General features: G+C 44.6%; 2 protein-coding genes across 3 annotated transcripts; one reads left to right on the top strand and one right to left on the bottom strand.

Annotated features, from left to right (window-relative positions):
* The first annotated feature begins 6,596 nt into the window (after positions 1–6,596).
* Positions 6,597–8,683, top strand: LOC112885675 (ureide permease 2-like). 2 transcript variants are annotated; one of them, XM_025951245.1, is made up of 7 exons: positions 6,597–6,907; positions 7,081–7,225; positions 7,327–7,471; positions 7,557–7,600; positions 7,685–7,809; positions 7,876–8,250; positions 8,337–8,683. In XM_025951245.1, the coding sequence occupies exons 1-7, from the start codon at positions 6,668–6,670 to the stop codon at positions 8,577–8,579; spliced, it is 1,317 nt and encodes a 438-aa protein (XP_025807030.1). In that variant the 5' UTR covers positions 6,597–6,667; the 3' UTR covers positions 8,580–8,683. The 2 variants fall into 2 exon arrangements, with proteins under 2 accessions (XP_025807030.1, XP_025807029.1); XM_025951244.1 differs by having other exon boundaries at positions 7,303–7,471.
* Positions 8,539–13,463, bottom strand: LOC112885674 (eukaryotic translation initiation factor 5B-like). Its single transcript, XM_025951243.1, has 10 exons — positions 11,949–13,463; positions 11,745–11,845; positions 11,552–11,642; positions 11,242–11,352; positions 11,088–11,153; positions 10,097–10,156; positions 9,394–10,011; positions 9,129–9,269; positions 8,925–9,044; positions 8,539–8,830 (listed from the first exon to the last, which is right to left on the bottom strand). Exons 1-10 carry the CDS (start codon positions 13,269–13,271, stop codon positions 8,765–8,767), a joined length of 2,697 nt encoding a protein of 898 aa, XP_025807028.1. The 5' UTR covers positions 13,272–13,463; the 3' UTR covers positions 8,539–8,764.
* Between the last annotated feature and the right edge of the window lie 1,592 nt (positions 13,464–15,055).

The following is a 15,055-nucleotide window of genomic DNA, read 5'->3' as shown; positions in this document are numbered from 1 at the left end:
TCCAAAATAGTCCAACTTTAGTTGTGGATATATCGACGTGCACGTCTAATATGGTAGTATAATTTATATCAATAATATTAGCGCTTAGAAATATATCTACATAGTCTAGAGTATATAAAATAATCTTGTGACCCTAGACCATCTTAAATGAAAAATTGGTAAACTATAAAATTTTAAATATCGTTGAGCACTACAACATTGATATAGAGGTACTTTGCATATGAGGTCTTTTGGAACATTATAAAATTTTAGATTTCAAAATTAGAGAATTTATAGTGATTATTTTACTACTAAATAATCTCATATGAAAATATTATGAACTATAAAGTTTTAAAGTCTTGTCAACCTCTATAATTTTGATATAAAATTTATCTTCATTCGAGATCATATGAAAAAATTTTGAATTTATTTTCCCAGAACTATTTCTAGAAGTAGGCCGCATCATCACCTATTCCTAGAAATCATTTTCAGGAGCGGGCGGTGCCGTCACTCTCTTTTAAAAATTATTTTCATTTATAGGAGCAGCTCACCTCACGGTCCTCACCTAAAAATGCTTATTTTCAGATGCGGGTGAGGTTGTTGTTTGCTCCTAGAAATCATGGTGATGGTGCAGCTGCGGGCTAGAGGTTCATCGGCGCGTGGGCACGGCTGCGACGCCGGACAACAAGGTGATTGGGCAAGGTGGTAAGCGCAGCTCACCTATGGGCTCAAGTAGGGGCGAAGGTAGGTTCAAATTAGGGGGTGCCCATGCACCTATAAAATTTTGCAAAAACAGTGATTAGGTCTATTTTTTCGCCATATATGCATCCTCACAGATCAACTCCAGGCACCCACAAGGCAAGTGCACCTCCCTTCAATTTGCTCTAGCTTCGCCACTGGGCTGGCTCAAGGATGGCAGCGGCGCTGTAGTAGATGAGGGGCTGTGGAGCTTGGCATCGTGTTGTGACTCCTAGTCGCCGTGATGGAGGCTCTCCTCGTTGGCCCCACGACCACAAGCACGTGGTTCCAAGGTGGCGGCGTGTCGTGGAGGAGCAGCCCTTGGCTGGCCAAACCCCCAGCTTGGCGCTTCCAGCCGGAGCGCATGTTGCTGGCGTTGTAGGGATCATATGCGCTGTCACGACCCAAAATGTAAAAGTACGAGATTAAAATTTAAGCCACATCATCATGAGCATCATCCAAGCATCAAGGAGCATCATATGCACTTAATTACATAATGATCATCCATTTTCTTGTGTGATTTATGTGTAAGTTGTGAAGAAATTTCAAATTTTGCTATGTGACTGTGCCCCCAAAAATTTTATTCAAATACTAGATTTCAAATGGTGATTTGTAGATATTTTTCCTTAATTTTTGGATGACTCATCCGAGCCATAATATTCTTGGAAATCTAGAAAACTGCAGTTTTGGATGAATTATTGTGACCATTATTTAATGGATTTTTGAGTGTTTGTTATTGCATTATGTTCTTGGTAGGGTGTTCTTGCTTCAGTAAACATTTGGTGAATTTTGGAGCCCGGGAAGTACCAGGTTTAGGTTTTTAAATTTGGGCTTTTCCTTTTCGGGTATTTTCTTTCCTCCCCCGGCCCGAACCCTAACGCCCCCACCTCTCCCTCTTCCTCCCGCTGCCGCCTCCCCTTCCGCCCGCTGCCGCAATCCACAGCCGCCGGTAAGCCCCCGCCCGATTGGCCGCGCCTACACCATCCCCTCCTCCTCCTCGCTCGATTCCGGCCACCCTCCGTTTCCCCCTCCGCCTGCAGCCCCTCCCCGACGCGCTCCTTCCTCCGCCGCCGCCATGCTTCGTCGCGCCGCCGCTCCCCGCCTCGCCCCGCTCGCCCGTGCCACGGGCGAGCACCGCTGTTGCACCGCATTGCTCGCGCACGCGTCTCCCCCGCCCGTCCGCGCCCCCTGCCGCTCCTCCGCTTGCTGGCCGTCGCCGCGTCGCGCCGCGCGCGGGCCACGCCCGTGGCGAGTCAAGGCCACGGCTGGCCTTGACTCTGCCCGGGGCATGCGCTGGCCGCCTGGGCCCGCCTGTTGGCGCCCAGGGGCGCTAGATCCGGGTGGATCTAGCGGTGCCGCCTCGTTTTCCCTTTTATCATTTCATGTGTGACTTTGTAAATTGCATAGAAATTGTTGTAGGTCTCCAAAAATTGTGAAACTTATTTTTTTTTGACTCCTCTGTGATAGATCTACTTAGAGAAATTAAGTTTAGATATGTTAAAGCTCTGTACACTTAGTTATAATTTATTCTTTCTAAACCTAGTTAAATGCTTAACTTATTTGTGGTGCTCTAAAAATGTCAAATCAAGTTTTCTTGGAATCCTTGCTGAAATTACTAGATGATGATACAGTTGTTGCAGGTGTTTTCATGCTGTTTGCTAGAGTTTTAATGTGTTTACTTGAATTCTGCCTGCAAAATTGTTTAGTGTGTAACTTTTGATTGAAAATTGATAAAATGATAAAACTTCTATTACTTTTGTTATCATGTCCCCTGTCTCCAGTAATTCTTTGAGAATTTATAGAGATGCTTTGAGTATCTTTTAAGACTTAACTTGAGTTTAGCAGCTGAAATTTATAAATAACATAAGTAATTCCACAAATATATTTTTGATGCAAACTCAACTCTCATGAGTTTATTTTGAGATCCCCTGTATGCCCAAATTAAATCATGATTTATGCTTGTAGATGTCTTGCTAAGCAAAGTTCGACTCGGTCCTAGTATTAAAATTAGTAATCGAGCTTGTGGTGCCATGGTGGTATTGCTTTCGCGTTGATGTGACATTTTTCTTCTATTACCATGTCATTGCATATCATCTTATTTCCACATCATTGGCATCATCCTAATGCATGCATCTCATTCATGCATTATAGTGACCGAGACGCCGGAGGACGCACCCGTTGAGCCCACCGAGATCGTTGAGACCGAGCCGGGAGCTGAGTGTGTGGTTGAACAAGAAGAAAACCAAGGCAAGCAGCTAAGCATGATCCCTTGACCCTCTTTAACTTGACTAGACTTAGTTATCTCAATGGGTATATATGTATATTCTAAATGTTTAATTATTGCATTGTCAGTCCTATTTACTTGTCATGACTTTCCTTGTTTTCGATCTCAAGTCCTTGTCACGTGTAGTAGCAACTAAATAACCTAGCAAAGGCTTAGTCATGCTTAGACTTGGTCTTAGCTTGCAAGAAACATCGGAATAAGGATCACTCTACTCACTACGCCACTCTTAGCATATTTGTGCTTATCCTTTGTTGTCGGAAGTTCGGAAAAGGGGTTAGCGTGATGGTTATGTCTTAATTCGAGTGGAAGGTAAGGCCTAGGGAAAGGAGTCTCGAAGGCATAGTCCGCTCGAATTGGTTAAGGACCGTCCGTGGATGACCTCGAAAATTGAGCACTTATCGTACTACCACATATTATCGTACTACCACATATCCATTCATGGGGTGGATAAACCGATTACCCTCTAGTTCTAATCATTGATGCACGGTCCTAGATGCGTGGCCATAGGGCTTTGTAGAGAGGCTTAGAGGTGTCCCCGGTAGACCTAGGTAACTCTCCGCGCAAGCTAGGCGTGATGTTCAACGGTTACAACTTATCGGGAAAGGTTGATGCGAGTACCCTCTTGCCCAATGTGATCGGTTGGGTGAGTCGCATGGTCCTTGTGTCGTGTGGGTAAAGATGTACACCCTTGCAAGGTTAATGAATCAATTCGAATTGCCGCGCTCTCGGTTATGAGCAAGCTCTTTATCCTACAAAATCTTCATAGAAGTTTTGATCAAGTGGTTGGTTACATGTTACCTCTTGTTGATACTTAGGAATTGAGTTATCTATTTAACTAAGATTTGAGGTGGGTTGGGCAAGTTAACTAAAATGCTAGGAGGCTAGATGGTGGAATTAGGGAGCTCATGCTTATCTAATTTACTTAGCCCTAAAGCCCTTTTGTGAGCCTTTGCACATTCCTTGATTTAATTATTCGCGTAAGTCTTGCGAGTACCTTTGTACTCATGTTGCTTTGATACACTAAGTTGCAGGTGAGCCGGAAGTGGTGTTTGGCCATTTCTATCCCGCCGAATCCGGCGCGGGCGAGGAATAGGCCAATATGGTCAATGGTGTCCTTGAGCAAGACGCCATTATTATTTATCGATATAATTTTCGCTGCGTATCGTACTTGGGATCATCATGTTAAACATTAAACACTATGGTTTTTATCTCTTCTATGTTATTTGTGAGCCCGAGCCTTGTATCCCTTATTTGAACCTTAAATTTCACATTTGATATCTTTCCTTAAATTAATGTTGTAATGGCTAGTTACTTAACTTTGTATTAAAAATTTGCTCTTTGTGGATCATTGGTGATGTACGAGCTTGTGACGGTATGTGCATGTGCACGATCTTGGGCATATGTTGGAGCACATACCAGGACTACCGGGTTTAATATTATTTTCGGCGAAAAGTTAAGTTGGTCCTTGGTAGTTTAGATGTGGGTTAACCCGCGGCACGCCATTGGTGCGAGCGCGTGTTAATTCTCATCTTCATGATAAGAACCGACGATTTCGCTTAAAATGATGTTAAATTGGGTGGTTCTCGCATGCGCGCCGGTGGCTCTGCACACGGCCGTGGTGCGCTGCCCCCTCTTTGTGCGTTGTAGGAAGGGTGCGGATGGAGGAAGGAGGGAAAGGCTGCAGGTGCTTGGAATTGAGGAGGAAAAGGCCGCTGATTGCTTGCTGTTCTGGTCTGGTTTTTGGGGGAAAAGAAACAAGCTGGAAAATTGAGGGAGCACGATATGCTATCTTGATTTTGCTCGTGGAGGAATCATAAACGGGAAATAGAATTATAGGAGGGCGCTGGTCTGCTTGATCTGCTTGGGCAAGGGAGGAGCAGAGGGACTGAGGTGGCTTGGCCACCATGGGTTTGTGCTCCCGGTGTTTGGCGTGAGAGAGAGCGAAAGGAATTAGAGAGGAAGGGGTGGCTTGCTGGTCTGCTTCTTGGTGAAGAAAGAGCAAAGGGAGAAGATATGCTGCTGGCGGCGTCGTGGAGGAAAGGGAGGCGAGAAAGGGGAAGGGAAGTGAGGGGTAGGATATTTATAGTAGTGGATTAGGGTTAGGGTTAGGTGTAGAAAATGAGCTTTTAACTGGGCCTTGAGGTTTGAGTCAGAATAATTGTTAGTCCACGAAATAAATGCCGAGAAGACACGAGGAGCAACTCCATGAGCAACAACTTCTTAATGTAGTCGCCGCTTTATGCCGTTTTATTTTGCATGAAGTGGTCCATGTAGGGGGTATCTTGTTCACCCTGAACATGAATTGGCAACTAACAAAAAGTACAAAGGTCTTCATCAGTGGGACGTTCTGCACCTCCGTGCCGGCTCCAGTAGCGTTAATCGGGGGAATAGGATAAAAACATGTATTCTATACGCACTTTAATGATATACTCTAATGATGCACTGTAATAATATACTTCTATATAATTTAATTTTGTCTGCATAATTATTTATATTTATGAAACATATTCTATGTCGGTCACTATGACAATTCGATTGTACACTAGCTTGATAGGTCAAAATTGGCGGGAAACAAAATTCTAAAAAATAGCGGAAAACGGATTTGAAAAATTTAAATTTAAATAGCGAATTTTTAGGTGGAAAACATATTTTCAGGGGTGGGTCATGCCCTCACCCGCTCTTGGAAATCTATTTTCAGGAGCGGGTGAGCCCGTGACCCGCCCCTGCAAATACAATTTCCAAGGGCGGGTTATGGGCTCATCCGTTCCTGAAAATGGGTTTCTAGGGGAGGAGGGTGAGCGTGTTACCCGCTCCTGGAAATATAAAATACCCCCTTATTGTAGCTGCGAGAAATAGGGATGGGTATCGCGTCCGTTCTAAACAAATGCTGTTTTAGCCATCCCTAAAAATATTTTCTGTAGTAGTGCTGGTCAAACTCTAAAATTTAACTGAACGTACATTGCATTGGAATCTGCTAATAAGTACATAAGGGGATAATCTTCCAGTGTTTTAGAGACAAAATCAAGGCCTAGTGTTGACTTTACAGGCCTAGTGCTCATGTTTTTCTACAAACTGGAAGACAATAAGTAATGGTCGTAACGACTGTGATCAGGATCGCAACTTCACAAGAGATATGTTTTCATATTTTATCACACGTTTGTCTATTTCTTCATATGTGTGTACCAAAAAAAAGTTCTTCATGATTGCGCGCCTGAAACGCCCTTCAACTCATTAAGTTATTATTGATCTACTTTTTGTTCACCTCAAGTGTGTGCAACGATTACGTGGGATTATTATACCATAAACTAGTATAAAGTCTCACAGGATTTCAAAGCACATGAAAGTTATACAGGCGTTGAGTTTGTGATTCGCAAAAAGCTACACATATTAGTGGAGAAAACAAGAAAAAAAATAAAATGTCGAAGCAGTGTGTGAGAGAGATCTATTCAATCACAAAGTCAAACATGCTTGAAACTGCTGGAGATCCGGAGGACTCAAACGAATATTTTATCCAATCACGACAGCACCATCTCCCTTGTCGGGTCAACATGCTAGCTTGACCAGAGCTGGGCGAGATCTCGCGGCAATTCATCACGCTCGCACTGCATCTTCTGCACATGTCAGAGATCTCTCAGCGTCGGTTCTCCTCCGTCGCCGTCGACCGAGATGCCCGTCACCGTGGTGGACAGGGGCGGCGCCGCCACGCTGATGCTCGCGTCCCTCTTCCTCCTGGGCACCTGGCCGGCTCTCCTGACGCTGCTGGAGCGCAGAGGCCGGCTGCCCCAGCACACCTACCTTGACTACTCCGTCACCAACCTCCTCGCCGCCGTCCTGATCGCCGTCGCGTTTGGGCAGCCTGGGGAGAACAGGCCTGGCATGCCAAGCTTCTTCACTCAGCTCAGCCAGGTCAGTGTTTTCAGCTTCTGAAGTCACTGCTGTTTCAGCTAATGGAACCTGAATGTTTCGAGGTCGAGGGTGACCATGTCAGATAAAGAGTGTTTTCTGATCCAGAAGCATTCAAATTTCATTTCTGGGTCATCTTCAGAAATTTTTTTGTTTGATTCGAAATGTGATGGCAGATGCAGGATAATTGGCCTTCAGTCCTAATGGCAATGGCCGGCGGCATTGCCCTCAGTCTCGGAAATCTTGTCTCGCAGTATGCGTGGGCGTTTGCCGGTCTGTCAGTGACAAACATCATCTGCTCAAGCATGACGGTAGTCATAGGTAAGCATCTCTGAATCTTTTGTCAGTATGAATCATACTCAGCAGGCTCTTGACAACTTCTGATCTGAGCAGTTTAGACTTTAGAGTTCATTCATGTGCAGGGACAACAATCAACTACTTCCTTGATGGACGCATAAATCGAGCCGAGGTACTCTTCCCCGGTGTCGCGTGCTTCCTCATCGCGGTGTTCCTTGGCGCCGCCGTCCATTCTTCCAACGCCAAGGATGATGAACAGAAGCTAAGCATGTCAGGCTGCCATTTCTGAACTAATAGCCTGTATTTTTGCTGAGAAGCGTCTCCTTGGGTGTCAAGAATCTCTAAACATTTGCAGGAAGAATGCAGACATCGAGCTTAGCAGTGAGGTTTCTGACGAAGGTAGCATTTGATCATTTGGAAAATATGGAATATTCAATCATGCAGAGGTTAAGAAGAAACTTGGTTCAACTTTAAATTTTTCAGCAAAGTTGCTGCCTGATCCTCGAGAACCGACGGACGGCGATGAAGAAGATTACAGCGCTTCCAATGAGCCGAAACCTGGCTCTGCAGAGTTCATCATCCAGGTCGAGGGGAGACGATCGATCAAGGTTGCTCTCTTCTAGAAAAACTGAACCCTGAATTCATGCAGCATCATGCCTGACATTCCGATTCAGGTATTTGGTTCCCACAGGCTGCTAGGCCTCAACCTGGTTTTCCTCGCCGGGGCCTGCTTCTCCCTCTTCTCGCCGGCGATCAACCTGGCCACCAACGACCAGTGGCACACCCTGAGGAAGGGCGTCCCGCACCTGGTGGTCTACACTGCCTTCTTCTACTTCTCGGTGTCGTGCTTCGCGCTCGGGGCGTGCCTCAATGTCTGGTTCTTGTATCACCCAATGGCCGGTGTGCCGGCATCAAGTGTCGGAGCATATGCCAGGGACTGGAACGGCAGGCATTGGGCCTTGCTGGCAGGGCTCCTGTGTGGGTTTGGGAACGGGTTTCAGTTCATGGGCGGCCAAGCTGCTGGGTATGCAGCTGCTGATGCGGTCCAGGTATTTTACCCATTCAGAGCTTCAGTCATTCGTTCGTATGTCATCTCACTAGACTTCTGATTCAACATTTGGTCTTACATGATCAGGCGATGCCCCTTGTAAGCACATTCTGGGGCGTCATCCTCTTCGGGGAATACCGAAGATCGTCAAGGAAGACATACTTGTTGCTTTCAGCCATGCTGTTGATGTTTGTCATGGCGGCCGCTGTTCTCGTTGCTTCAGCAGGGCATAGGAAGGCATTTGATACCAATGCTAAATTCATTGTAACGAGTTTGCACAGCAGATACCTTTATTTCAGAAATTTCAACATACCCAGCATCTATTATTGATTTTAACATATCCAGAATGTAACATAAAGGTTTGAATAACACAAGTATAACTCGGTTCAAGTGTCTACTCCATGAACAAACCAAAAACATAAGAATATTCCAGTGTCTCGATGAACAATAGAAAACTTAGAAAAGAAAGAGGGCAGCTCTAAGGGAGAAGATGCTAGAGGAATACTTCCAAGGCTTCAGTGTATCCCGAATTGTTTCTTTAGCCTGCGGATCAGCTGCCAATTTTCACCAGTCATCTCATCCTGCAGCAAAACAAATTTGCATGCGTTAGATGCATATATCAAAGAGTAGAAGAGTTGTGCAAGCTTACTGATAGCACCAGCACTAGCAACGTACCCGATAATACTCATTCAGCACGTCAATAGATTTCCTAGAGATTTGGCTGAGCAGCTTGTTGTCGGCATTAAAATGGCGTCCATACAATCGAGACCTCTCCTGAGGGTTCTCCCCAATTATCTGGCAGTGGAGATGAAATTTGTTAGTGTTTTTGTTTCAAGTTTCCACTTGTCATAACTACAAAATTGTATTCAATGCTCGTACCTTTATCGACACTACTCCATTCTTGGCAGAATCAATCGGCGTGCCATTGGATGTTTCCATGGAAGAGATCCTCCCAAGGCTATGAACCACGTCTGCATCTCTATCCTTGCTTGGAACAGAGACACAAATTGGGGTTCCCACCTGAAATACAAGTATTAACTCATTAACTGGTAGTAATCGATTTTGCAGATTCATTCCAATGGACGGTATCAAAGATTATCATTACGAATAAACAAACTTCAGAACAAAGGGCTCATCAAAGTACCTTGACAACACCTTCCAGAACTTCAACATCACAAACAATTGGATCCTTTTTATGGTAGACATGGTTTGGCAGAACCTTAAGGGTGCATGGGAACACCGCCTCAGTTGCATATTGCTTCTTCTTCTCTTCCTTCAGTTTCTTAATGTGATCAGTAAAGCTGTCAACAAGTTTATATAATGTTTGAGCCATAAAAATCTTCACCCCTGACTCAGCTGCAAGGTCAGAAGCCTCAGGCATTACTTTGACATCAAAGGCCAAGATGGCTGCATACTCTTCTTTCCTCTTCAACATAGCAGTTGCTTTCATGACATCCTGCTTGTGCACTGGGCCTAAGTTGCAACCACCGACAGGAATGTCCAAAGAAAGGGTCTTCAAATGCTCAATAATGGCTTCCAAGGTTCCAAGACTAGATGCTTGCACATAGACACCCTCCTTGCAAGTTTTGATCCTACTTATTTCTTGTATTGCTGTTCCATCATCACTCTCACCCCTTTCATCCTCATTGATGAGGCTGTTGGCATTACTGATTTCTTGCACTGCAGCTGCTTCAGCTCGTTCCAGATCATCTCCTGGTTTCACCACAATGAGAGCAGTGCCTGCAATAGCATGTCGCAGTCCCTAAAAAGATAAAATAAGCAAATGAGTACTTTGAAATTTGGATTTGGATTTTTCATAAAGAAATGATAATAAAAATTAAACTTACTCGCACTGCAATTTTTACCCCTTGGGCAGCTTTAAGCTCCTCGTGATGCTTATATACTCCCTGATTGAGAGGTCACAGGGATATGCTAGTCAGAACACCCGAAAGACTTATTCTCGATTCAGTGTGAAAACATTAAAGTCATGATTCCTCATCCACCCAATTCAAATTCTAAGGCAAACAAACTACAAAAGATAGTTTGAGTAACTAGGAATATTGAACCTGTCAGCAAGGACTACTTAAAACACACACCTTTCATTCTCAAACTTTACAGAGTTCAAATTAAGATACAGGGAAGAGCATGAATGGAAACATAGAATTCCAGATATTTGGAATCAAAATATGATTTCAAACCAAACATCAGTTGTAGGTGATAATTATTCAACCACACCAAGAACAGAATCAACTTATGCAAAAAAAATCTTTATAATTAGCGATCATGTATTCATGGTAGTTAACTACATTATATTTTTCTTGGGGCCCTTTTGTTGTTTCTTTCGTGATTTTTTATCTATGTATCTATGAAGTTTCAGGTTTAGGTGATGCAAATGTGTAATGTCTCAGCAGCACACCAGCCTACTTAAAATACTCCCAGTCAAAGAAACATAAAAGCACCGATGTCTGAAAGATCTTGTAAAATTACTCCAAACAATGAAACAAACAGAATGCTGGTTATAGATAGCTTGTAGATGCTAACTGCATTAGCAGTTAGCACAAACATGACTACATACCTAGATTCTAGAGTCCGTAAATTAGACTAAATTATAGATGCTAACTGTTACTGGATGAATATTATTAATACTGATGTCCAGAAGGTTTTGTAAATCTTTGCAACAAGATACAGACTGATATTCTAGTTCTGGATAGGAAGATACATACACAGTTGATAAGATATCAACATACAAAATATTACACCCACCTATGTTACTATGCCACTAACTACACCCAAAAAGATATGCATGAACAAAATAAAATGATTCCATCATTCACTCACCTTAGCTTTAAGTTCTTTCATGGGATAAGGTGTCAACAAATATCTTATGTTGGTTGTGAAAGGCCCCTGCAGATGAAAATGAAAAGGTTCTGAAATCAGATGACGCAACATTCAAGGCTGCATTTTCAATTTTGAACAATAAGTTAAAACATACCTGTTTGGTGCAAACAACTATACGATCACCTTTACAAAGTGCACCATTAATCAGCACTACATCAATAGTAGTTCCGAAATCTTTGTCTTCATTGACCTCCAGTACAGTACACTGACAGAAATAAACACATATGGCAACAAAATCACATTTACATCACCTTGCAATGAATAATGATCTATGTAACAAAATCAGTTGCTGAAGAGTGATTTAACACAAACTCTCACAAAATGGAAAGGATGTCCATACTCATAATTCCAACCAAAAGGATGTCTAACTGGAGAGTAGACAGAGTAATGGCTCAAGAACAAACCTCCACGTTATTGACATATGTCAGTCTCTCCATCATTATTTCTGGCACCCATCGCACCAGCAGCAGCAGTAGGTCTGGAATGCCTTCAGCACTGGAGGATATTATGGTACAAGTTAGACAGAAAATAAAATTGTAGAAATATATTGAAATTTAAGTATTTAACCTAAATAAAACAGATGAGCAACTAACAGACCTTACAGCGCTAGTTGGGACAATATTCACCACTTCTTTCATCTTCTTGTTTTCATAATACAGGGCAGCGTTGAAGCCACTTTCCTTAAGTTGTGTTACAACCTGTTAAATTAACAAAATTATAAAAAAGATCAAATAAATTATTTGTGATTCAAATCAATTGATCACTGGTAGCAAATCAATGCACAGGATGACATGTACATACCTCAGTTACCCTCCATTTGAATTCGCTTTGGACATCTTCAGATTGGTTCTTGAGAGCTTTTGCTATTGGTGCATTGGGACAAGTCTTCCACCCATACAGACGATCAACCTTGTTCAAGGCAACAATAAACCTCACATTGCGGTGTTTCAAAAGACCAATGGACTCAATGGTCTGCTTCTCCAGCCCACGCGTAATATCAACAACCACTACAGCAATGTCACACAAACTTGATCCCCTCAAGCGCATGTTACTGAATGACTGGTGGCCAGGGGTGTCAATTACAAGCAAACCAGGAGCTTTGATGGTGGCCTCAGCTTTCAGGGAGGTCCTCTCCCTGATATTCTCAACTGGTAAGTAGGTGGCACCAATCTGCTGCGTGATGCCCCCAGCCTCCCCACCCTGCACATTGCTTCGCCGGATGCAATCAAGCAGCTTTGTCTTTCCAGCATCCACATGCCCAAGGATGCAACATATTGGTGCTCGAAGCTCCCTATCAACCCCATTGCTTGCACCATCATCCTGAAGGATAGAGATCACATCTTCCCCAATACCTTCAGATAAACTCATCGAGTTAGCAATCGGTGCAGCAGAGGACACATGCTTTTCCTCTGTTTGGTCATCTTCCTCTTCTCCAAAAGATGGAGATTTACCAGGCAACAGAGCATCAAATTCGTCAAAGCTCCTGTTGTCCCAAGCATCATCTTCGTCAATTCCACTGCTGTCTTCCGATGATGGTATGGTAATCTGTTCCTTCCCCAATTCCAGCGCATCAACAACTACTCCATCAGTATCCTCCAGGGATGCATTGCGCTCCATGCCCTCCAATTGCTTCTCAATCACATGAGTTTCTCCAAAATTGGCTTCAGATTGGACACTCATATGATGCTTGGGCTGCGATTTTGACTTTCTCGACTCATACACGGGCCTTCTGTGCGTACCATCACCGCTGGAGGCATCAGGGACAGCGATGCCGAGCCGCCTCCGCGCATCCTCCATCCGTCGCTTCTCCTCCCGCTCGGCCCGCTTCCGCGCCTCCTCCTGCCTCTTCCGCCGCCTCTCCTGCCGCGCCCTCCTCTCCTCCTCGGCGCGCCTCTCCGCCTCCTCCCTGGCCCTGCGCTCCTCCTCCGCGCGCCTCGCCTCCTCCTCGAGGCGCCTCTCCTCCGCGCGCCGCCCCTCCTCACGCGCGCGCGCCAGCTGCTCCTGGATCATCCGGACGTGCTGCCTCGGCGCCGGCTTCGCGCCGCTAGCCACCGCCTGCTTCCTCCGGCCTCCGCCGGCGCCAGCGGCGGGGCGGGACCCCGCCGGGGGCGTCCTCGACGACATCGGGACGGAGACGGGTGCGGTGCCGGCGGTCCAGGTTGGCGAGAGGGCGGACGCACATACGGCGGCGGGGGACACGCGCGGACGCGCCGGCGAGTTGGTCGGACGGGGACGGCGGCGGAAACCCTAGGTAGGCGGCGGACGGCGACGGCGGTGGAAGCGAAGCGGCGAGCGGGATACCGTATGGAATACGTGAGGCGGGGGGGGGGGGGGCGGTGCGCGCGCGTGAGTGTGTATACAATCCGGTGCGGGACCCACCTGGAGACACCCGTGGCGGGCACGCTACGAAACTCCGTGGGAGACCGACCGCACGGGACGGGTGCGCGTGCGGAAGAACGGTGATGACTACTGACTGCTGGGACCGGGTTCGTGCCGTGTTTTCGTGGCCCGCACGTCTTGCAAAAATGGGCCACAAGCCGGGCCGGATGGGTTTTGTTAACCCATCTTGTTATTAATATATGGGCCCTTTTCATTTGCTGGAGTGAGCGCTGCACAGATTTCATCGCGGAAAAGAAATAGTGAGGATTTTTTTGGCAGAGCAATGTTATTCATGTAGTGCCTTCGTTGCAACATCCCAACAAGGGTGCACGTCCCTTGGTTCGAAAACTGTGATCCATGTATAGGCACGTGTAGTATGCTATATCATTTTTTTCTGTCTAATACTCCCTCCATCACAAATTATTAGACGTTTTGATTTTTTTGGTACATAGATTTTGCTATATATATGCACCTAGACATAATATATATCTAGATGCATAGTTTATACATAGAAAATATTATGCATCTAAAAAATCAAAACGACTAACAATTTGAAACAGAGAGATCAGTAACAAAATTATACGTGCTTCATTCATTTGCAAATAACAATCTGACGTCGAGGTGATTGTCAAACAAGATACAATACAAGGATTTAGCACACACGGCAGCTATTTTATGTTGATCGTCCCGCCTCCTGAGGGAACAAGGAACACAATTAAAATGCTGCTGCTGCTGCTTCTTCTTCTTCTTCTTTTATAGGAATATGCTGAATAATTTTGAGCCATACTCATACACACCTGCATGCGAGCTAGAGACCATGGAACTTTTATATACAGTTTTTGATGTGTAGCCAGATCCCTATCTCTCCTATACACATGTCGATGAGTTGGGTATTAGTAATTTCCAATAAGATTCACATCTTTTTTCAAGAAGTCCGTAAAGCACTGCCCAAACAGTCACTTAATAAATTCTTGATTCCTACAGAAACAGAGACAAACTGATTCAACAATTAAAATAAGCTCGATCTATCTAAATATAACTCTGTTTAGCATGAGAGAAAATAGCAGCATTTCGGCTATCCTAGCACAAGAGCCAAAAAGTTGCTCTGATTTAGCGAGACGGGACGTGATCATGTACAAATTAAAGAACAAGAATACATAATTAATGATCTATGGATCAGCAAGGGTAACAATTGAGTGGTCTGTGTGTCCACAAACGGGTGGACGTAACAGTACACACCCCTCGTCATTTTGGTTGCAATAAACTGGTCCGGTGGTAGTATGTGGGTCCCACGCCAGCCTCACCCAATCTCCATTCTCCACATCGCATAGTTGATCCTATCCTCCATTGTCATCAGCACGTAAGACAAGAAAATCTGTGAGCTATTATAATAGTAAGTAATTTACTCGCAAAAAATAAGCAATTTTAAAAAAAATTATATATAAATAACTCGTAAGTCCTACGAGCTCTCCAATTAGTCTATGTTTTTTTTTGCGGGTACCCAATTAGTCTATGTTACTTGGAATGGA

Source organism: Panicum hallii, chromosome 3 (assembly GCF_002211085.1).
Source record: "Panicum hallii strain FIL2 chromosome 3, PHallii_v3.1, whole genome shotgun sequence".
Lineage (NCBI taxonomy): Eukaryota > Viridiplantae > Streptophyta > Magnoliopsida > Poales > Poaceae > Panicum > Panicum hallii.
Note: the sequence above shows the minus strand (reverse complement) of the source record. Positions and strands in the feature narration are given on the sequence as shown.